Below are 24,428 nucleotides of genomic sequence, written 5' to 3'. Positions count from 1 at the left end.
ATTCATTCCAGAGGTCCGTTCTTACCCTGAAACTGTTCTTAACCTGAAGCACCACTTTAGCTAATGGGGCCTCCTGCTGCCGCCGCGCCGCTGGAACACGATTTCTGTTCTCATCCTGAAGCAAAGTTCTTAACCCGAGGTACTATTTCTGGGTTAGCAGAGTCTGTAACCTGAAGTGTCTGTAACCTGAAGCGTATGTAATCCGAGGTACCACTGTATTGCATTTCTGGCCAACCTTTTCCTCTAGGGAGCTCAAGGTAGCGTAGGTGGGTCTCCTCTTCTCCCCCCCTCCCCATTTAATCCCCACAACAACCCAAGAGGTGCAGTGACTGGCCCTAGACCACCCAGGAATAGGGGCCAGGTAGGGATGAGGGGAATTTTCTGTGAGCTGCCAACTTTTGCTTTCAGAGTCAGGCCACAGAGCAGTCCTTGGCTGACATCTCGCCCTACAAAACCCCTGCTGCCATGTGCCTCTGTCAGAAGGGGCTGGTTGCAAGCCACTGATTTCATAGGAATAGAGGTAAGTGTCTTACATTGAATCAGAAGCCTGGTCAATCTTGCTTGGTGTTGTCCACACAGACGGGCAGCAGCTCTCCAGGGTATCAGAGAAGGCTCTTTCCCTGTCCTGTCTGGAGAGGCCAGCGGTGGAACTGAACTTGGGACCTTCCCCTTAACAACAGCATCATCATCATCAACAACAACAACAGATTCTAGTCTCTGAGGTTCTACAAAAAGAAAATAGAGTTGAATTGAGCAGGAGCTGCCTTGTTCTGAGTTATACCTGGGTAGCTCAATTGGTTGCGTGGTGCTGATAAATGCCGAGGTTGCAGGTTTGATCCCCGTATGGTAAAATCGCATAGTCCTGCATTGCAGGGGTTGGACTAGATGATCATGGGGACCCCTTCAAACTCTATGATTCTATGATATAGAGCCATGGTGTCCATCTAGTTCAGTAATGCCTACTCTGGCTGGCAGCAGGTTGCCCAGGGTTTCCCCGCCCTGCCTGGATATATTATTGAGACCTTCTGCATTCAAAGCAGCTGAGCCACAGCTCCTTCTGCAATATGAAAGAGAGCTTCAATCTCACTTAGAGAGGCGGGTGGAGAGAAGCTGCGCTCTCGCTTTCTGTTCACTAAAGCGCTTGTGGACCGTGCTTCCTAACTCACGCAAAAAACCCAGGCTGGTCCTGGTGAGCGAGGCTCGCGCGCGAGGCACGGCTGCTGAGTTGGGGAGCGGGGGGGGGGCTTGGCTTGGCTCGGCGCCCCGTTCCTGCCTCCCTCGCCCGGGCGCACACACTCCTGCACCATCCTCGCACAGAGAGAGGCAGCCGCGCGCTCTCGCGCCGAGGGAGAGCCGCCTTGCAGACCGCCGCGGTTCCAGCCGGAGCTTGGAGGAAATGGGCAGGACGAGACTCCCTCTTCCAGGGCAGGCGAGCTGAGCCCCGTCTCCCCGCAGCCTCAGCACCACTTTCCAGGGACCCAGCAGGCTGGCCGGATCGCAGGTGATGGGCTCCGGACATGGGCACCTTCTCCGAGAGTGTAAGGACCCGTTTTTACTCGATGCGCTTTGAGGGGCGCTCGGCTGCGCCTCCCAAACTCCCTGCCTCTCCAGCTTGCAACCCTGCCTCCCTCTTTTCCTTGTCCCTCGTCTCTTATAGTTGCGATTCACATCCTTTTCGGGGAGAAGGAACGCCCGACTTTAGCTTGCTGAGGGGGTCCCCTGTTCCCGAGAGGGCTCCGGAATTGCTTCCCGCCTGCCTTTCTGCTTTAGGGCATTGTGCACGTGTGCAAGCGTAACAACCGTGCTCCGGTTGCGTGTGCGTTTTCCTGCTGGGGAAGTCGAGGTGACTGACTGAGCACCAGCGAGCATTACGGAGCATGGTGGGTGGCGAGGCTGAGCATTTCAGGACATTTCCTCCTTGTCTTCTGGGAGCGAGAACGGCTGCTCCTTAGTGCATGATCCGTCAGGGATCCCGGCAGATCCACCCACCTTAAACCTCACTCTGCCCTGCCAGGGCATATTCCCGCTGTTGCCCCCAGATCTCTCCGATTCCGCGTGGGCATCACAGCTAAACACCCCCTATGCCTAAAACAGGAAAATAACTGTTCGCCGTTGGCCCTGAGATTCTCTGAAAATGATTCTGAGCGTAAAAGTTTTTGGACTTGGGTCCTTCCTGTTCTGCGCTGCCTTTCAGGTTGGGGATGAAACGTCTGCCAGGGGAGACCTCCTCCTAGATGCCTCTTTTATCGTACGGTTGTCATGATTTGCGCCTTGATGGTATCAGGGAGGTTAAACGCAATCCCACTTTAATTCTGTTTGAGCTTGCAAAAGTTTCAGGGCGGGTGTACTGCGACTTTTCCAAACTGGGGCACTTCCCGTTGAAACCCTGTTAACTTTTTAGACTGCTAATGTGGGCTGTTGTGGTTTTATTTATTTATTTATCGGAGGGTGGGTGCGTTTATTTGTTCCATTCCCATTGTTGTGCTCTGGCACCGGCATGTTACAGTCATTAGTGTGTGTGACTAGCATTAGGGAGATTAGAGTTCTCATCCCCACTCAGCCATGAAGCCAGAGCTGTCCATGTTTTCCTTTTTTTTAAGGGAAATTCCCTTATTCCAAATAGGATTCCCCACAAGAAAAGGGGAAAGTTGGCAGCTATGCATGAAGCCCGCCAAGTGACTTGGAGCCCGTCCCCATCTCTCTGCCCAGCCTCCCTCACAGGGCTGTTGTGAGGTTACCATGGAGAGGGGGAGAGAATTGCGCTTGTGCCTCCTCAAGCTCTTTGGAGCAGCACGTGGCTCAGTCCTGTTTTCTGAAAAATGGTCTGATCGCTGGAACATCTTGGCACAAATGCCATCCCTTCTGCTCTCTGCCTGCAGCAGCAGCAGCCTGTGGGTGATGTGAATTGATGGGCGGAAGCCATGCTGGCTGTGGATCTCTTCCAGTTCCCTGATTTCCTGACCAGAGTCCCGTTCCGGACCAAGATTGTGTGATTGTGGCAGAGATGTTCATTTACTGCAACGTATACATGCAACGTGCTTTTGGTCAGTGCTGGCGAGGTGCGAGGTTAAGAGGAAGCAGCTCTGTAGCAGCAGCTGTAGCTTTCCAAGGCAGCCTTTGGCAACCTGTTGGAAGTTGTAGTCCGAAATATCTGGAGTCTGGAGGGCGCCGGGTTGGCAAAGCCTTTTTAAGGCTTAAGCGGACATGTGTATCATTATGAATGAGCAACTGTCACTCACCGGTGGGGAACATTCGTCATACTTGTGGGCGGGGCTGGGTGCAAAAGTAGGAAGAGTGACAGCTGTCACTCTCACCTTTCTACAGCTGCCATTTCAGCCATACAGATGGGCCATAGCTCAGAGGAGGTCCTGGTTCAATGCCCAACGGTATCTCCAGGTAGGGTTGGCAAAGAATGTTGCCTGAACTCCTGGAACTTTCACTGCCAGTCAGGGTAGACCAGGGCTTCCCCAACTCCAGCTGATTTTGAACTCCAGCTCCCATCATCCCTGATCCCTGGTCCTGCTAGCCAGGGATGTTGGGAGTGGTAGCCCCAAAACAGCTGGAGACGGTGGCTTAGCGTGGGTTGCCAGCACCCGGAGCAAGGCAAGGATCCTCAGCGCTGCCTGTTGATAGGGTGAAAGGGAGGGGCGATAGCTCAGCGACTGACCTGAGTGGCAGCCGAGGTGCCCCATGAGCATGGAGGAGAGTGGGATGGGAGATTGCTCAGAGTGATTACCTTTCTAAAGTCTGTGCAGAGGGTGCCCTAGCAAAGCGGCCGTCACTCAAATTCATTCCTCCATCTGCCCACGCGATCGTCAGGAGATTTTCTCTGTGCTATTTTTTATTCCTACTTTTCTGTAGATTTTCTCTGTGAGGGGGAGGATGTGCTATATTTTATTCCTACTTTTTTGTCTTTTGAAATTTTGTACCCCTAAGAATTTTGCGCCCAGGGGAACCACCCCGTGGCCTCCCTGCCCCCATGCTATGCCACTTGCTGGAGACTCAAGTATGAGAAACTCTTGGCAATCGGAGCTCGGTGAGCCGATGGTCTGGCTCTGTAAAACACAGTTTCCTATGCGCATGTATGGGCCAGAGGTTTCTACACATCCCTGGCTCTGCATTTATGAAACCAAGAGGCATACTTCAATCCAATGGGATTGGGGTGGGGTCGGGGGGGGGGGGTTGCCTGGAAGAAGGGATGTGGTTTGGTTTAGGGAGAGTCCTGTAGAGAGACCTGGATGGTCCACGCCCTATTATCACATCATGGTACTTACCACACCACTGTTTTATAGATGCCAGAAACAGAGAAATGCCACGACCCAGCTGGTTTTTAGAGGTCCCCGCGGTTTAGCTTGCTGATGACTGTGTTTCTTGTCTACGCCATTTGGTGTCATAACCTGGCCTGCAATCTGAGGGTGGAAATAGGTGTGCATAATAAAAATAAATTGATAAATAATCTGACTGCAATCCTAGAAGCTGTTGGAGATGCCAAACCTCCAAGGGACTCGGCTACTGAAAGGGCACTCTTTTTGGTCTGGAGTTTGTGTGTGTGGAGTTGTGGACCAAGTCAAGGGGTGTGGGGACATGATTTTTTTGGGGGGGGTAGGACAGTGGCTGTGGAAAAGGGTTTACAGCTCGTCTTCTCGCTCCCCCACCCTTCCCAATCTCTCATCGCTTCTGCGCTTGACATTTAAAGAAAAGCTTTGAGGCTTCTTAAACATGTTCTTGTGTGATAACTATAGTGAGAAACGATGGCATTAAACCCTGGTTTCTTTTTGACCTTCGTGGGGTTTTTTTTAAGGGAGCCTGGGTGGTTTGCTGATGTCTGCCACATGAAACACACCCAGGGCTACTTCAGACTGATTTATTCAGTATTTATCCTGATTTGCTTACTTTGTTGTCAGACTATTAGCTGATGTCCAGACTTTATTGACCATTCATTCCACAAAAACATAAGAAGGGGCTGCTGCTGGCTGAGGTCAACCACCCAGCTAGTCCATCATCCTGTTCTTACAGTGGCCAACCAGATGCCTGTTGTGGGAAACCTGCAGTCAGGATCTGAGAGCAGGTGCCCTCTCCCTTCCTGTGGTTTCCAGCAACTGTGACCCATAAGCTTTGCTGACCCCAACTGTGGAGGCAGCCCAAAGCCATCCTGGCTAGTAGCCTTCGACAGCCCTCTCCTTCTCTATCAATTTGTCTGATCCTCTTTTAGAACCATCCAGTTGGTGGCCATCACCCTCCAAGTGGGAGGGAGTTCCATAGGTCAACTGCCTGCTGAGTGAAGTCTTGTCGGTCTTTTGAGGTGCAATGATGCCATGCAGCTGCCCCTTTCTTCAGAACCACCCTTGGATAGCCTGTGACTGAAGAAGCCAGCATGGCGCCCTCTGGAGCTTATGGGACTGCAAGTCCCATCATCCTTGACCCTGCTGCCTGGGGCTGATGGGAGTTGGAGTCATTCAGTGTCTTTTTTTTTAAAAAAATCCTATTTATTGGTGTTTCATTTAATACAAACAAACAGAATACAGTAAAATTCAACAGTCATTTGAACTCTGCCGAGCATTGACTTCCCTCCCTCCCTTCAACAGGTTTTCTTATGTCAGTTACTTTTCCACAGTTTCTTATTGTATCCAAACCTATTGACATTGTAAGATTTATTTCAGTCCTGCCAGAGTCTTCAAATTTCTACAGTTCTTATTTATGTATTCCATAAATTTACTCCAAACTTTTTGGAATTTTGTTTCCTCCTGATAGGTCAGTTTTGCTAGTTCTGCATAGTCAACCATCTTTGTCTGCCACTCCTCTATTGTTGGTAATTCTGGTACTTTCCATTTTTGGGCTAACAAAAGTTCTGGCAGCAGTCGTAGCATACATAAATAACCTTTGGTCTGCTTTTTTTATTTCCCCTCACATCAAGACTAGCAAGAAAGCTTCCTGCTTTTTCGGGAAAGTGTATTTAAATATCTTTTTCAATTCGTTATAAATCTGTTCCCAAAGTCCTTCAGTGTCTTGATGCCAGCTTCATGCCAGCTACCCTGTGGGGTGGAGGTGGGTGCTTATCATTGGGGCATCTGGTTGGCCCCTGTGAGAGCAGGGTGCTGACCTAGGTGGGCCATTGGGCTGATCCAACAGGCTCTTCTCATATTCATGCTGCCTGTGGGAATGTTCAGGGAGGCAGGAGAGGATATATTGTTTAATTATATCCTTCCCAACCTGTGTTAACAAGTTCTACAATTTAGCAGAGTAACATTCCCCTTTTAAACTTGTACCAGTGGATAACGTGTTTGCCAAGCTTGTTTAAGCCTCTAAAATAAGTTTCTTGGTCAATTCCCCTTTATTCCCTCATAAAAGTTTAGACACGACACAGTCTTGTATAAAAGAGTTTACTCACACACATTCTGTTCACAGATGGATCCCAGAAGCCAGACTTAAGTTACAAAGTATATACACCTGGAATCTGTCCCATGAGGAGATAGTTCCTTTGTCCTCTCAGGGTAAGAAGATGTTGCTTCTTCGAACAGTGGAGGCAGAGAGAGAGATGGCAGCCTTCCCTGTGCTATTTTGTTACCTGCACAGGTGAGGTCATGCCCACCTCTGGTTACATGTAGAGGAGGCCTGTCCCAGCCCTGGAGGAAACAGGAAGTTCTGACTGGCTGGTCCAGACATCCCCTTTTTATGTCCACTCTAGGAATGTTCTATTTGACTGCTCTGTGTTTCACATCCCACACTGCCAAGGACCGGAGTCGGCCTTCCTCAGAGGTGTGAAGTGTGATCCTCAGATGCATATTGTGTGAGGGTGGGGTGGAATTGCAAGCCGTATGGTCAGAGCAGAGGCAAATGAAATGGAAATGCAAAATTTGCAGACGCTGAGTGTTTGAGCATGAGGATCTCACACTTCCTGTTTCCCTGCTTCTCTGCAACACTCATTGCAGAATTTCTTCGTTTTCCCTGCCAGGAAGAGGCAGAAGGTGCCACCTCTTCCTGCGACAGGAGAAATTAGAGTTCCCCACTGAATCTTGCAGAGGTGCCGGCGAGCTGCTTGTTCTCTGCTCTTGAAAATAAGCAGCAGGGCCTAGGAGTTAGCACAGGACCTTCCCCAACCTGGTGCCCTCTGGGTGACTTGGACTGCAACTCAGAAAAGTCCCAGTTAGCACATGCCAGAGAGACACTTTGGACTACAACTCCCATCAGCGTCCAAAAGATCCTGAGGACAACAGCTTGGGGAAGGCTGAATGAGCACATTGCATGTGTTCTGGGGGGACTAGTGACCAAACTTCCAGTGGAAATGCCACTCTTAACATCTCTCCAGCCCAACTGCTGATGTCCTTATTCTTCACCATATCACGAGGATTTCGTTGTGACCTCCAGTCTCTTACAAAAGTAACTTCCTAGTCCTCATGAATAGGGAGAAAACTCTGTTTTATTGCAAGAGAATCAAGGTCCCCAGGGTTCATTTGTGTTTTTGAGACTTCTCATGTATAGTACCTTGTAATCCTTACAGCAATGGGGCGTAGGTCAGTCAGATGATCTCCCCATATTTCAGAGTTGCCAAAGTTTGAAAAGAAAAGGGCTTTCTGATGGCCATTCAGGGAGCCCACGGCAGAGGAGACATTCAAACTGGGGACCTCCTGGTTTGTTGTTTAACCTGTTCCCCCTTCTTTCCTCATGCGCCAGCTCTGCAATGTTCTAAATCTCCAGCTCATTAAAAAATCCTAACAGAAATGATTTTAGAAAGATAAATATCCACCGCAACCTCTCTCCTGCAAATAAATTGATCCAGCAACACAAAAAGATGGCCAGTCTCCAGAGGCCTCCAGTCTCTACAATGGGGGAACCAGCATGGTTAATTCCAGATATTCTTGGACCCCCACCATACAGCTGGAGGGAAATGTTTTCGGCCTGGGGGCATATTATCTCATGGGCTATCTTCTAGGGGGCATGTGCCAGTCAGGGCCAGAGGCGAAAATGGGTACAGCAGTACCAGAGCCTACATTGGCTCCCAGTACGTTTCTGAGCACAATTCAAAGTGTTGGTGCTGACCTTGAAAGCCCTAAAAAGCCTTGGCCCAGTAGACCTGAAGGAGCATCTCCATCTCCCTCATTCTGCCCAGACACTGAGGTCCAGCTCCGAGGGTCTTCTGGTGGTTCCCTCCCTGCGAGAAGTGAGGTTACAGGGAACCGGGCAGAGGGCCTTCTCGGTAGTGGTGCCCACCCTGTGGAATGCCCTCCCATCAGATGTCAAGGAAAGAAACAACTATCTGACTTTCAGAAGATATCTGAAGGCAGCCCTGTTCAGGGAAGTTTTTAATGTGTGACATTTTGATGTATTTTTAATCTTTTGTTGGAAGCTGCCCAGAGTGGCTGGGGAAGCTCAGCCAGATGGGCGGGGGTACAAATTATTATTGTTGTTATTATTATTATTATTATTATTATTATTATTATTATTATTATTATTATTATTATTCCTTTTGTACAATACAGTGGTACCTCACGTTAAGTACTTAATCCGTTCCGGAGGTCTGCACTTAACCCGAAACTGTTCTTAACCTGAAGAACCACTTTAGCTAATGGGGCCTCCTGCTGCTGCCACGCCGCCAGAGCACGATTTCTTTTCTCATCCTGAAGCAAAATTCTGAACCTGAAGCACTATTTCTGGGTTAGCGGAGTCTGTAACCTGAAGCGTATGTAACCCGAGGTACCACTGTACAGTGCATTCACAAGCATGCAAAGGTCAGAGGCCTCCCCCTACAGACTCCTCTCCCCACACAGGCAGGCAAGAAGCAGCAATGCAGTCCAAGGATGCAATCTGGCCAAGCCAGAACAAGGCAGTGCCGGGGGGGGGGGGAGAGGGATGGGGGGCCCTGGGAGAGGGGGCATGGCCAGAATCCAAAGGGCCGCATAGACAGGTCTAGAGCAGTGTTTCCCAACCTTTTTTGGGCAAAGGCACACTTGTTTCATGAAAAAAATCTCGAGGCACACCACCATTAGAAAATGTTTAAAAAATTAACTCTGTGCCTATATTGACTATATATAAAGTAACTCTCTTTAATAGGCATCAAATAAACACAAAGAAAGTATTTTATAATTACTTTATTATGAAATAGTAAGTACCGTATTTTTCGTCCCATAGGACGCTCCGTCCCATAGGACGCACCTACTTTTTTTTGGGGGGGGGGGAATAAAGGAAATTTTTTCCCCTTTATTTCCCCCCCCAAAAAAAACCAGGTCGGGGAACAGTGGGATGGCGGTGCTGCACCTCCCCGCTGTCCCCCGAGCTTGTGGGGCTGGCCCATGTCTGCCTGGCACGAGGGGCGCTCTGCTTCAGGGCGCCCCGGCGTCGGGCGGCAGGCTACAGTCCGCAGCATGGGGAACCCTCTGTTTCAGGGCGCCCCACGCGCCCCCCGGGTGCGCAAGGCTTGCAACACGAGCGCGGAGCACGGGGCGTCCTCCGAAGGGCGCCCCATGCTCTGCGCTGCCAGCTGCCGCCCACAAGCCTTGCGCTCCCGGGGGGAGATCCCCCGGGTGCGCAAGGCTGGCCAACACCAGCGCAGAGCACGGGGTGTCCTCCGAAGGGCGCCCCGTGCTCCGTGCTGCCGGCTTCCGCCCGCAAGCCTTGCGCTCCTGGGGGGAGATCCCCCGGGTGCGCAAGGCTTGCCGACACCAGCGCGGAGCACGGGGCGTCCTCCGAAGGGCGCCCCGTGCTCCGCGCTGCCAGCTGCCACCCGCAAGCCTTGCGCTCTCGGGGGGAGATCCGACTCGCCCGCCTCCCTCCCACGGCACACCAGGCAACGTCTCGCGGCACACTAGTGTGCCGCGGAACACCGGTTGGGAAACACTGGTCTAGAGGGCCACATTTGCCTCCCAGGTGGCATTCTTACTTCTCCCCTGGAGGCTCACTCCATTGTCACAATAAAGCAATGTCTCTTATCGCCCTGGGCAGCTCAGTTGCTTACAGTAGGGTGCTGATAATGTCAAGGTTTGGAGGTTCAATCCCCATATGGGACAGCTGAATATTCCTGCATTGCAGGGGGTGGGCTGGATGATCCTCCGGGTCCCCTCCAACTCTACGATTCTGTATTCTAGGACAGATGTATGCCAACAAGAACCTTAGGGAGAGCAGACTGGGTTTTAGGAAAGGGCCTTAGAAGCACCGCAACGCTTTTATTATCTGCCTTTTAATAGATTTGTTTTTAATATTGTTTCAATTCTATTCGAATTTAATCACCTTTGTAATGAATTCCCTGTTTTCAGCTTTTTGTATTTTCCCTGCATCATTTTAATGTCTTTAAGCTGCCTCGGGTTTGGGGGAAAGTCAGGATATAAACAAAGGTAACAGAAACTCTCATTGCCCTGGACTACTGGCCATGCTGGCTGGCGCAGATGGGAACCACATCTGAGGTTATAATATAATAGTAGTAGTAGTAGTAATAATAATAATAATAATAATAATAATAATAATAATAATAATAATAATAATAATAATTATTTATTTATAACCTGCCCATCTGGCTGGGTTTCTCCAGCCACTCTGGGCGGCTTCCAACAAAATATTAAAATACAGTAATGCATCAAACATTAAAAGCTTCCCTGAACAGGGCTGCCTTCAGATGTCTTCTAAAAGTCAGACAGTTGTTTTTCTCTTTGGCATCGGGGTGGGGGGGGGCATTCCACAGGGCGGGTGCTACTGCTGAGAAGGCCCTCTGCCTGGTTCCCTGTAGCTTTGCTTCTCCCAATGAGGGAACCACCAGAAGGCCCTCGGAGCTGGACCTCAGTGTCTGGGCAGAACGATGGAGGTGGAGATGCTCCTTCAGGTCTACTGGGCCGAGGCCGTTTAGGGCTTTCAAGGTCAGCACCAACACTTTGAATTGTGCTTGGAAATGTACTGGGAACCAATGTACGGTGCTACCTCTGGCTATCACCAACAACCAGAGCATATCCTGGAAGGCATCCATGGGTTTGGATGGATTTGGTTTTGCTCAGAGGGACTCTCCCTCCTTTGCACTTGCGAAGGGAGTCATTTCCTACCTACTTTGGGGCCATAATTTTGGAGACCGCCAGTCGAAAGTCATGCTTTAATGGGATGAATCTCTCTCTCCCTCTCCCTCCCTCTCTCTCTCTCTCTCTCTCTCTCTCTCTCTCTCTCTCTCTCTCTTTTTAATATAATTTTTTATTAAGGTTTTTTCATACAAATACACATTTAACAAACAAAATAAGTTTTATAACATCTTTTCATTCTACTATGGACTCCCTCACGCCTCCTGCTTCCACTTGCATCATTAAAAAGAAAATTTTTCCAAGCAAATTATCATTTTGTTTATAATCTTAAATCCAATAATTTAGATTAAACTCAAATATAAAATATAATTTGGTGGTAGACAGTTGTTTCTACTCTGACATCCTTGTTAGCATTCAACCAATTTACAGTACTTTTGTAAATAAGTCTTGAATTTCTTCCAGTCTTCTTCAACCCTTTCCTCTCCCAGGTCACGGATTCTGCCAGTCATCTCGGCTAGTTGCATATAGTCCATCAGCTGCATATAGTTGCATATAGTCCATCTCTCTCTCTCTCTCTCTCTCTCTCTCTCTCTCTCTCTCTCTCTCTCTCTCTCTCTCTCTCCCCCTTCCCCTCCTTCTCTCCGCAGCCCATGACTTTAGTCTCTTCAGCCACTGGCTAGAAGCTAGATCTCTCGGCTTGCAGCTCAATGCAATTATCCACTGTCAGTGACACTCCGATAAATCACACCCTAATTGATACGTGTTAGCAGCCTGCCTAAATGGGAAATAATCTGATTGTGAGTCCCTGGTGCTGCTGCTGCTGCGGTTCCTTTCTTGTTTCCAAGCCAGGGGAGCACAGAAAGAGCGAGAGCATGTCAAAAGGACAAAGGGAAGGACCAACTGACCACCACCTTCTCTTTTTGTTCTAGAGCAGTGATGGCCAAACTTGGCCTCCAGCTGTGTTGGGACTACAATTCCCATCATCCCTGACCACCGGTCCTGTTAGCTAGGGATGATGGGAGTCGTAGTCCCAAAATAGCTGGAGGGCCGAGTTTGGGCATCGCTGTTCTAGAGGTTAACTGTAAGCCACACCCACCTAGAAGGGGCAGAGATGTAAATTGCTCTGAGCGGCAGCCAGACTTCCTGTATCTGAAACTTCCAAAGGTTTAGCAGATTCTGAACGGCTGCCTTTCCCAAAGAAGACGTTCCTTTCATTTCACTTTTAGGGAAGTTTCTAAATGTTTGGTGTTTTTAATACTCTGTTGGGAGCTGCAGAGAGTGGCTGGGGAAACCGAGCCAGATGGGCGGAGTATGTATGTATGCATGCATGCATGTATAAATAAATAATAAAAATAATAATTAGAACTAGAATTTGTATGCCGCCTTTCTATATGGAGAGCCAGTGTGGTGTAGTGGTTAAGAGAGGTAGACTCGTAATCTGGGGAACCGGGTTCGCTTCCCCGCTCCTCCACCTGCAGCTGCTGGGTGACCTTGGGCCAGTCACACTTCTCTGAAGTCTCTCAGCCCCACTCACCTCACAGAGTGTTTGTTGTGGGGGAGGAAGGGAAAGGAGAATGTTAGCCGCTTTGAGACTCCTTCGGGTAGTGATAAAGCAGGATATCAAATTCAAACTCTTCTATATTACTATGCACAAGGCAGCTTGCAAAGCTGAAGAAACAACAAAATAGACAGCAAAAGTCACACTCTTCATAACAATCTGACCCAAAACAAAAAGCCACATTAACTTCAAAATAAACAACTTAATCCATCAGAATGTAATAGTAAACAGTAAAATTAGACATCAGCAAATAATATTTAAGCAGTTTACAGTGATACCTTGGGTTAAGAACGTAATTCGTTCTGAAGGTCCGTTCTTAAGCTGAAACTGTTCTTAACCTAAGGTACCACGTTAGCTAATGGAGCCTCCTGCTGCCACCGTGCCGTGCGATTTCTGTTCTCGTCCTGAAGCAAAGTTCTTAACCCGAGGTACCACGTCTGGGTTAGCGGAGTCTGTAACCTGAAGTGTCTGTAACCCGAGGTACCGCTGTACACTTGTCCTTTGCTATAAATAATTACTAAAGTATAATCAATAAAAACAATAGCCCGTCACAGTGCATAAAATACCACAAAGCATCCAAAACCATGTGAAAGGATCAAATTGAGAAACAAGGACACACAACTTATAAAAATATTTTTTTAAATACCCCTGAACTGCTTCTACTGTTTCCAAAGCTGTGGTCTGGGAAAGACTCCTAAGGCTGGAGGGTGGGGCAGGGCAGGTGGGAAAAGCTATTGCCTGATGGACAGCAGAAAGTCGACCTCCCCCCTCATGTTTTGCACTATATTTCCCATCATTCCTGTTCCAGCATGGCCATACTCCCAGGGGCAGATAGATGGGAGTTGTAGTTCAAGATCATTGGAGGGCACCAGGTCAGGAAGGGTGGTCTGCGGTGACTTCCTAAATATAGCTAGATTCCAAACATGGATTTGGCGATTTATTGACATTGGTAACCCCACAGGAAATGGGGTTCAGAACTAAAGTCTTAAGAACATATAAGTGCCCTGTTGGATCAGGCCCATCTAATCCAATGGTTTAATACTTCCAATAGAGTAAAAGCGGATTAAAGATTGCATCAGCTTTCTCTACATCTGGGTAAAATGTTTTCAGCAGGTGCCAAAAGCAGTGGAGGCTCCTGTCTGGCGTTCAAGTGGCAGGGAGTTCCAAAGTGCAGGTGCTGCCTAGTGGAATGAAACGTCACGTTTTCACAAATGTGGAACAAAATGCGGCTGCTGGGCCAGTTCTGCCGATCGAAGGGTTCGGGGGGGTGCATACGGGGGGGTCAGTCAATTTCATGGGTAAACCGGTCTCAAGCTGCTAAAGGCTTTACATGCTCCATAACAACACCCTGAACTTGTCCCTGCAGCAAATCGGCAAGCAGTGCGGATTTCTGAGCCCAGGTGTTATTTGCTGGCAAGGCCTCACACCTGTTCAGCAATTGGACTGCAGCATTCTGCATGGACTGCAGCTTCTGGATCAACTGCAAGGAGAGGAAAGGGAAGAGGTAGGGGAAGGAAGGAAGGAAGGAAGGAAGGAAGGAAGGAAGGAAGGAAGGAAGGAAGGAAGGAAGGAAGGAAGGAAGGAAGGGGGGAGGGTGTATAGAGGTTCCTGCTGCCGACCACTTGGCAAAGCATTCCATCTATATCATCATGCCTTCCAGGACGGAGGAGGACCTTACCCGCTTCTTGGCTCCTTCCCCAGATTTCTGCTCATATCCTCCTTGGCACCATCACTCAGGCTGTCCATGTAAACAGTCTCCACTGAGTGTGCTGCCTCTGAGGGCGATGTAGGGTGACAGCGACGCTCTGTCTTTGGCAAGCAAACTGGACGCTTGCCAGCCCTGCCATGTGATGTTGCAGTCATTAAGGGATCAGCGTGCCTCTGCCAGTGCTGGCAAGAGCGCTGCTCACAGGTCTGGTTCGAAATGGGTGGCACAGGAGAGGGGCAGCTCCGAAAGGGCGTTCCCTTGGGAAAGGGCGTTTGTGTGGCTTCCCCACATCTGTGCTGAAGCTGGAGTTTGCCTTGCCTCATTCCCTGACCTTGCCGGTTAGAACAGTGGTCAGCAAACTTTTTTTTAAAAAAAAGTATTTATAAAATTTTCAAATTTAACAATAAAAGAAAAACATTCCATTTGAATTATACATCCAATTCTAATCTTTCCACTTTCAGACTTCCTTCAGCCTTTCTGGAAATTTTCATGTTTTCACAATTGTTCACATTTCTTGCATCTGAATTTTTTTTTAAAAAAACTAAATTAATCTTAACAATTATTATAAAACAATATTTCTTTCCATTATTATCACAGAGCTTCTTGAAAACCTACAAATGTTAATTGAGCTTCACATATATTCTTAATATACTCTGTAAATTTATTCCAGTCCTCGGTAAATCTCTGGTCTCGCCGGTTCCGAATTTTCCCCGTAAGCTTGTCTAGTTCTGCGTATTCCATCAACTTCATTCTCCATTCTTCTTTCGTCGGCATTTTTCCTGTTTCCATTTTTGAGCCACCAAAATTCTTACCGCTGTTACTGCATATAAAAACAACTTCTCATCCTTCTTTTTTATGTCATTTCTTAGTATTCCTAGCAGAAAAGTTTCTGGTTTTTTAACAAAGGTGTATTTCAACATTTTTTTCAATTCATTATAAATCATTTCCCAGAAACCTTTCATTTTTTTACATTCCCACCACATGTGATAGAATGTTCCTTCTTTCTCCTGACATTTCCAACATTTATTACTCACTTTATACATCTTTCCAAGTTTTACTGGTGTAACCACTCAAGTAATAATTTACTTCCAACTGAATGTGATGTTTTAAAAAGAGATGCTGGAAAGAGGTTTTCAAGATGAAAAATCTAGATTTCAAAAAGAAATTGTGAATAATGATGTTAAAATTTTATCAAAAATGTATGAATTATTACTTGAGGGGTCAGCAAACTTACCGCACCTCGGGCCGGTGTCTCCAGCACCGATGGCACGGCGGGCCGGAGGGCAGGGGAGCACGTGCCCATACGCATGCGCACACACTATTTACGGTGCACTTCCGGGTTGGAGGAGCACTGGAAATAGCTTGCACGCATGGGCATGGGCCTCTTCCGACCCGGATGTGCAACAGAAATAACGCTTGCGCATGCGCAACTAATGCATTCACATGCGCACGAGCTATTTCTGGTGCTCCTCCAACCCGGAAGTGGGCAGCCGCGCAGCACAGAGCCGGTAAGCACGGGCGGCGGGGGTCACCGCGGGCCGGATAAACGAGTCCCTCGGGGCTTATCCAGCCCACGGGCCTTAGTTTGGGGACCCCTGGGTTAGAATCACGGAATCGTAGAATAGCAAGGTTGGAAGGGATCCCCATGGGTCCAAACATTTGCAACGCAAGAATAACGGGGTTAATGGGGGATCAGTTTCCCCACAAATGACTTTTGTTTTACCTGTCTTGGCCACCTAGTGAAACCCACAGCTGTATCAGGGATGTGACAATGGAGAAGTAAAAGATTTGGATCATCAAAAAAGATGTGGGGGGAAATCATTAAGTTAGGATCCAGGAGGATGCTTTGCTTTTTGGCAGACCTGCGTCTTTTGCTGAATTTATACCGTTCTGTTTCGGTTGGTGAAATATACTCGGAGCCGAGTGTGAATTTCATGCTCTTTATTCAGCTTGTAGTAGCAATGAATCAAACTTTCCCCCAAAAGTCTAGCTATATATACATTATTTACACAATAATGGGCCCCACGTGATTGGCTAATTCCGGGCTGCTCCTGTAGGCCAATCAGGTTGCGGATTCACTTTCTCCAGAAGCCTGATTGGCTGCTCCTGCAGGCCAATCAGGTTGCTGTTCACTTCATGCAGGAGCCTGATTGGCTGCTCCTGCTGACCAATCAGGTCACTGATTCACTTCCACCTGGAGCTGGATTGGGTGGCTAGAACAGTGGATCCTACTGTTCTAGAATTCAGCTCAGGACATAACAGTTGGAGCAGTTTTCCTGGTGGACAGTGGAATGGTCTCCCTTGGGAGGCAGCGGACTCTCCTTCCTTGGAGGTTTTTAAGCAGAGGTTGGGTAGACATCTGTCATGGATGCTTTAGCTGAGTTTTCTGCATTGAAGGGGATTGGAGGAGATTACCCTCAGGTCCCTCCCAACTCTACAATTCTGTGATCCTTATATCATATATTGGTATCCCACTCTGGGGACATTATGGCAAAGGTTGGATAAGAGAACTTGCAAATGAGCGAATAAACAAACCTCCAATCGCTGCATCATCCTTAACCAGCTGGCTCATGATTGTCATCTGGTCCTCATAGATTGGTGCGGAATTGATGGACTGTCTCCTCCTTGTGGGCTTAGAAGAGCTTCTCTTGCCTTCCAGAGTGTCCCAAACTACTTCTCTTCTTCTTACGTGATCCCTCATAGCCGAATAAGATTGTCTTCCATGAACACGGTTTTAACAGTGAGTCCATAAGTGACTGTGGAGGCCAATTCTAGACCCACACGTCCTTCCACAGTGGGGACATTGGTTTCTGGGTGGGAGTTGATCACAGTGTGGGTTTACCAAGCGTGCCTTCCTCTTAGCATGTTTCTCCCTTGCGTCCTGAGTTTGAGCGTCTTCAAAACTCACAACACCTTTGTCAAAGGCTGTTCTCCACCCTTATGTGCACACCTCCAGGACTCAAAGAGAATCCTCTGCAGGTGTGAGCTGCACTTGTGAACGGTCCGCCAAACCCACGATGGGTGTAAAGAGGAGGAGACCCTTTGGTTCCCACCCATCTCTACAGTTGCGACCTGAACTGCAGGCAGCTCCTCTTCAGTGAAACGGCGTCCTACTGCGGCATGACTAACTGAAATGTGAGCCGTCTCCTCCTGCACATGATTGTTACAAATGCGCTTCCTTAGCAGATCTAATGATCGTGGTGAATTGTCGCCTGCCTCGGTAATTAGCCCTTCTGCCAATATGGTGCCTATCGAGGAGGAGGAGGAGGAGGAGGCTTTCCTTGTTAAGGGAAGGAGGGTGGTGAGGATGGACTTAGCAGCAGATCATAGAATTGGAAGGGGCCACCAAAGGTCATCTAGTCCCTGCTATGCAGAAGTGTGTGAAGAGCAGGCATGGCAGCAGGACACCTGGGTTTGAATTTCATCCCAGGGAGAGGAACAAGGCTTACAGAGGTGCAGGCAGCTGAGAGGAAAGGCTTCTTGTTGTCCTTGCACACACACACACAAACACAAAACCTCCATAGAAAAATCAATTTCTTTAGCTTGCAATGTTGAAGCCCGCCTTTCAGCTGTGCAGACCCTGAGAGCATCCATCATCACCATCATCACTTTTAATTTGTATACAGTACCATCTTTCTGTCTTACAATACTCAAGGCAGTTTACAAACTGCAGAAACAAGGAATGTACATCTTATAACAATCAATGCAATACAAAAATGTGATAATAAAACATAACTTTAAAATAAGCAACCTACATAAAAAAAATGTAATATTCAACAATCATTAGAATAGTATAGAGCAGGGGTCAGCAAACATTTTTAGCAGGGGGCCGGTCCACTGTCCCTCAGAACTTGTGGGGGGCTGGACTATATTTTGAAAAATAATAATGAATGAATTCCTGTGCCCCACAAATAACCCAGAGATGCATTTTAAATAAAAGGACACATTCTACTCATGCAAAAATACACCGATTCCCAGACCATCCGTGGCGATTTCCAGACCATTAGAAGGCGATTGGGCCGGATCTGGGCCCCGGGCCTTAGTTTGTCTACCCATGGTATAGACTATAATTTCAGGCTCCAGACTTTAATTTCAGGCTCTTGAAAACAGAGACGCTCTTCCAGCCTTCGACTCGTAGAATTGTAGAGCTGAAAGGGGGCACACAAGGGCCATTTAGTCAACCCCCTCCAACGCAGGAAGCACTGCTCAAAATTCCAGCTCCACAATTCCCTTCCAGCTCTACAGCTCTGTGACTCAGTTGGGAATAATTGCACAAACTGAATTTTCTGGTTTGCGGTCGCCGAATCCACCCGCAAGCAGCGAGAATCTGGGAGCGCTCTATGGCGACAAGGCAAGGTTCATTCACGAGCCGGAACCAGTTCCTCCCTGCTCCCCTCCCACACCCTTGTTTTGTATTAGCTGTATTTGCTGATTGAACAGTAATCTGTCTCCTGCCAATTTAAAAGCCAGAGGATGTTTGTTTTCTGGGTTGATGATATGCTAGAAAAACGTAATTGACCTCTGCAAGGTTTTACAACAGTTCGGAACAGGACTCGGCAGCTGCAAGGTGTAAAACAGCCATGTGGGTGGCTGCCTGGTTATCTTAGAGCAGCAGTTCTCCACCTGCGGGTGCCCAGATGTTGTTGGACTACAACTCCCATCATCCCTGAGCTCTGGCCTTGCTAGCTAGGGGTGATGGGAGTTGTATTCCAACAACATCTGGGGACCCACAGGTTTGAGAAAGGCTGTCTTAGTGCATCTGCACTTGACTTAGGAACATAAATCCACAAAAGCTATGAAGATGGATCGGGCCGAAGGAGGCCCATCTAGTCCAGCGTCCTGTTCTCACAGTGGCCAGCCAGATACCTCCCGAAAGGAAGCTAAAAGTTGGAAGGTTCCAGGCAGAGAAAACAAGTCCGTCTTTCATGCAGCACGTAGTTAAACTGCAGAACTCCCTCCCACAGGAAGCTGGGATGACCATGACCCTGGATGGCTTTGAGAGAGAATTAGACAACATTATGGAGGAGGAGAGGGCTATCTGGCCACCAGCCATGGTGAATACATTCTGACTCCACAGCTGGAGGCAGAGATGCTTCTGAATACCAGCTTCTGGAAGCTGCAGGAAGGAGAGTTGCTCTTGTGCTCAGATCCTGCTTGTGGGTTTCCTGTGGCCATTAGTTCCTCCATCACTGTGAGTACAGGAGGCTGGACCAGGTGGACCTTTGACCTGATTAAGCAGGTTTCTGGAATCATAGAGTTGAAGAGTTGGAAAGGGACTGCAAGGGTCCTCTAACTCCCTGAAATGTATGAATCTCAACAAATGCCAGCCAGATTTTAAGTCATAACTCTTCAGGTCCAGAATGTGTGCATTATCCAATGTAATCCATTCTCTTAACCAGCACAAGCAGGCTGCCTCATAATACATTTGCAGGTCAGGCAGGGCAAAGCCTCCTTTTCCATTTATGTCTATCATAATTTTATGTTTAATTCTTGGCTTTCCCCCCTCTGCCAGAAGAAATAGGAAATATCCTCCTTCCATTCTTTGAAGCAGCCTGAATTATTTACAATAATTCAGAAGAGATTTCTTGGGCAGTAGATTCATTTTGGTGGCTGAGATTTTGCTAAGCAAGGAGAGCTTCATTCTCTCTCCCAGATCTCCAACTTTTTCTTAATCTCTTTCCACAGTTTAACATAATTATTTCCAAAGAAGTTGAGATTTCTTACTGTGAGCCAGATTCCCAGATTTCTAACTTTTTAAAAAAAACTTATTTTCAAACCAAACTGTTTTTCTAACATATTTTTTGACACACGGTCCCACAGCCAATTGAAACCATATCAGACCCCCCTTGAAAAATGGTCTTACGCTACGTACCAGTATGGCTGAATACTCTTCCAAGTTGCCTGCTGTTGCCCAGCATACAGGGACAGTCCCGGAATTACGGAAGCCGTCCCGGTTTCTGATTTGATCCTGGAATGTCCCACTTTTCCTTTCCCCTCCCCTCCGTGTCTCAGAGAACAATGAAAAATTGCTTTTGTAGGTGCAAGACCGGAGTCCTGTTTATCCTGAACATAAAATCCCTGCACCAAATGGAGGAAATGGTGACGCTGGCATAATAAGTCCTTCCTATAATTTTGAAGGGAAACATCAGCAATCCACTTTAAATCCTCTCTTTGCAATGCTTCCGCAGCCAGCCATCTCTTAGGAAATGCATAGAGTGTTTATTCCTTTATTGTAAGTGGAGCCTGACACTGTCTACCGAGACGTATGTCCCACTGTATTCAATGGAGCTTACTCCCAGGTAACCCAGTAAAGACTGTGCAGCCTTACACTGTAGTCCTAAGCCTTTTTACTCAGAAGTAAGTCCCTCTCTGCTATGTTCCTCATCATTCTCTCTATTATTATTATTATTATTATTATTATTATTATTATTATTATATCCCACCTTTCCCCCTGGTAGGCACTCAAGGCAGCTTACTGCTACATTTCAGAAGAAGTGATAAGTGATGATCCATAATGAATTGGGAAAAAAATGTTTAAAAGTAATTCCCCCCCCCCAAACCCAGAGTCCTTTCTGTTGCGGATAATTCAGATTGAAATTCAGATAATTCAGATTGAAACTCCCAAGTGTCAAAAAAGAAGAAGGTTATTTATGTATGCCACCACTGCAGCCCATGTTTTGCTAGCTCAAAAATGGAAAACAAGTGAGGTCCCAACCAAAGAAGAACTTTGACTGAGTATGTACAACTCGCAGACCTAACATAAAGAATAAAAGAACATAAGTTTAGAGAAGATTGGAAAATGTATGGGAAATAACTGTGCACAGCTGAAAACACTGGCAGCATTAAGATAAATTCAATGGTGTAAATAAGTTGTGATGGATGTAATAATGGAATACTGAGTGGTATAGTTTCTGTAAAATATGCAGGGATTTATGTTATGCAAAAGGAACCATGGAAAGAGAAGAAGGGAAGTCTTTGATATTCTCTGGGTGTTTAAATGAATATTCTAAAACAGGCATCCCCAAACTCGGCCCTCCAGATGTTTTGGGACTACAACTCCCATCATCCCTTTTTACAGTATGTGGGGTCACCGCACGCACCCAGTTCTGGGAAGCCAGGAAGAGACCAAGCTTTCCATGTCATTGTATGAAGTCACAGGCTCCCTGGCTGCCCTTCCCCTCTCATTTATCACCAGCCTGAAGAGTCATGAGAGGAAATGGTGCTTTGTTGTTGTTGTTGTTGTTGTTTAGTCGTTTAGTTGTGACACCATGGATCAGAGCACGCCAGGCACTCCTGTCTTCCACTGCCTCCCGCAGTTTGGTCAAACTCATGTTGGTAGCTCTGAGAACACTGTCCCACCATCTCGTCCTCTGTCGTCCCCTTCTCCTTGTGCCCTCCATCTTTCCCAACATCAGGGTCTTTTCCAGGGAGTCTTGTCTTCTCATGAGGTGGCCAAAGTATTGGCACCTCAGCTTCAGGATCTGTCCTTCCAGTGAGCACTCAGGGCTGATTTCCTTAAGAATGGAGAGGTTTGATCTTCTTGCAGTCCATGGGGACTCTCAAGAGTCTCCTCCAGCGCCAGAATTCAAAAACATCCATTCTTCGGCGATCAGCCTTCTTTATGGTCCAGCTCTCACCTCCATACATCACTACTGGGAAAACCAGAGCTTTAACTATACAGATCTTTGTAGGCAAGGTGATGTCTCTGCTTTTTAAGATGTTGCTTAAGGAGAGACAAATGAGGAACTAGTGGCCGTCTCAACCGGTCACCGCAACCTTGGTCGCTTTGCCGGTTGGGGATGCCATGATAAAAACTGGAAGAGCTCAGTTTCCACAAAGCCTCTGCAGTTGCTCAGAAGTCCCACCCCCTGGGGGTACAGTGGCATCACCTGGGTGGGCCCTTAGAGCAGGCATAGGTAAAGTCGGTCCTCCAGCTGTTTTGGGACTACAGTTCCCATCATCCCTGACCACTGGTCCTGTTAGCTAGGGATGATGGGAGTTGTAGTCCCAAAACATCTGGAGGACCGAGGTTGCCTATGCCTGCTTTAGAGGCAAGGAGGCAGCGGGGGGGGGGGGGGCACTGGAAATGGCTTCCTCCAAGTGCACTGATCAATTATTTTCCATTCACCAGCCTAGAGCCCAGAGCCAAACATCTTCCTTATTTAAACTTTTACTGCTCTTCTTACTTTCAAAGCTGTTGCCTTTGCTCAATGTTGTATAAATTAGTTACTGTTCATCTCTGTACAGATGAAGGTTCGGTAAGTAGTTTTATATGAATGTTTCAGGCTATAAATTACGCAAGGATGTGTAAAAATATTTTTCATGCAATCCTCTTTGCTGCATATACCTTTTTTGTTTTAAAAAAAGCTGCAAGATCAGATCAGAGCATAAATTTATTTATCCAAGTTAGTTTTTCTGAGAACTTATACCTACAAATCGGGTTTTGAATAAGGGTGCAATTAATTATTGCTGTTTTGAATTTTATTATGTTACTATATTCCTGAACGGGTTGTGCGGATTGCTGTTCTGAGTTATTTATTTATTTCATGAAAATTTATGTGCCACTTGCTTGATAACGACACCTCCAAGCGATTTTTTTTGAAAGATAAAACAATAAAACTGAGAAGAAGAAAAACCACAACCATACTTTAAAACATACAAAAGTTAAAACGATAAAACAAATTAAAATTACTCCAATAGGGTTGGGGGCATTGAGGATATGTTTATTGAACCAAGTGCGCAGTTGCCAGAAAAAGTTGGGGAATGTCTAGCATTGTGGTAAATGCTGAAATACAGGATCTCTTCCAGGCCAGAGGTGGGGGCAGGGCAGGGCGGGGCGGGACAGGGCGGCAGGACCAGATTTACCGTATTTTTCTCTCTATAGGACTCACCGGACCATAGGACACACCTTGTTTTAGAGGGAGACAAGAAGAAAAAAAATTCTCCCCCTCTCTGCTCAGCACCCCTTCAGCGAAGCGGCAGGAGAAATGGAGAAGCTTGTGGGGCTGGGGGCGGGGGGAAGCGCTGCTTTCCCTCACCGCCAGCCTCAAAGATCCCTGAAGCCTTTGGAGCGCAGCAGGACCTCGCGCTGCGCTCCGAAGGCTTCAGGCGGCTATCCCTGAAGCCTGGAGAGCGAGAGGGGTCGGTGCGCACCCTCTGCGCTTCGGAGGCTTCGCGTTGCTACCGCTGAAGCCAAGGAGCCTGCATTCACTCCATAGGAAGCACACACATTTCCCTTTAATTTTTGGAGGGGGAAAAGTGTGTCCTATAGAGATTTAGGTTTCAGCTGCTGAAGATAATGGGGCCCTTTCTATGTCCAGCTGTCCTTTGTCAACAACAAATGGTCACTGTTTTTTCTGTTGAATATATGCTAGATGGTAATTTATGGACCTAATAGGTATCTAAAGCCATTTGCACGTGTTGCCATGCAACCAGTCCATGCAGAATGTAGGCACCCTGTATATAGAAACGAGCAAAGCAATGATATCTTAGGGAGCAGGTGAGCAGGCGGGGCCCATGACTTATATCATAGGAGCCTACACAACACAAAGCACTGTTGCTGTATGTAAAGGTAAAGGCAAAGGTAAAGGGACCCCTGACCATTACGTCCAGTTGTGACCGACTCTGGGGTTGCGGCGTTCATCTCGCTTTATTGGCCGAGGGAGCCGGCGTACAGCTTCCGGGTCATGTGGGCAGCAGGACTAAGCTGCTTCTGGCGAACCCAGAGCAGCACAGGGAAACGCTGTTTACCTTCCCGCCAGAGCGGTACCTATTTATCTACTTGCACTTGAAGTGCTTTCGAACTGCTAGGTTGGCAGGAGCAGGGACCGAACAACGGGAGCTCACCCTGTGTTGCTGTATGTAGGTTTTATCTTATTTGTTTTTTATCTTATATTTTGGAAATGTACATCCAGTTTTTTCTCCTTTAATTTTTTTTTTGGGGGGGGGACTCCAAGTGAGTCAGGCCCTAAGCTATAGCTTGTTTAAATCCGGCATTGGGGGTCAGGCAGCAAGGCTTCTGAACACTGGTTGGTGGGGGCGATAATTGCTCTTGCCATTGGCCTCATCCGGTGAATTCTTATGTTCAATGCAGGAGTGCCAACATGGCCCTGTGACTGTGGGTGCCCGGGGCCATGGGTGTCATGTAGCATGTATGGCCCTGGTGCCAAAA

General features: G+C 47.6%; 1 protein-coding gene across 5 annotated transcripts in view; it reads left to right on the top strand.

The window, feature by feature from the left end:
- Nucleotides 1-24,428, top strand: part of PDE2A (phosphodiesterase 2A) — a 367,056-nt gene that overhangs the window by 124,938 nt on the left and 217,690 nt on the right. The window contains exon 1 of one of the 5 annotated variants that reach the window (XM_081909638.1): nucleotides 1,094-1,538. The exons of the other annotated variants lie outside the window; for them this stretch is intronic. Coding sequence (XP_081765764.1) covers nucleotides 1,518-1,538 — 21 coding nt within the window. The 5' untranslated portion in view covers nucleotides 1,094-1,517. Of the gene's footprint in view, nucleotides 1-1,093; nucleotides 1,539-24,428 lie in introns of those variants that run through there. 5 annotated transcript variants of the gene reach the window in all.

This window comes from Podarcis melisellensis (genome assembly GCF_964234715.1).
Source record: "Podarcis melisellensis genome assembly, chromosome: 4".
NCBI lineage: Eukaryota > Metazoa > Chordata > Lepidosauria > Squamata > Lacertidae > Podarcis > Podarcis melisellensis.
The sequence above is the reverse complement of the archived record's forward strand: the minus strand, read 5'-3'. Positions and strand labels throughout refer to the sequence as shown.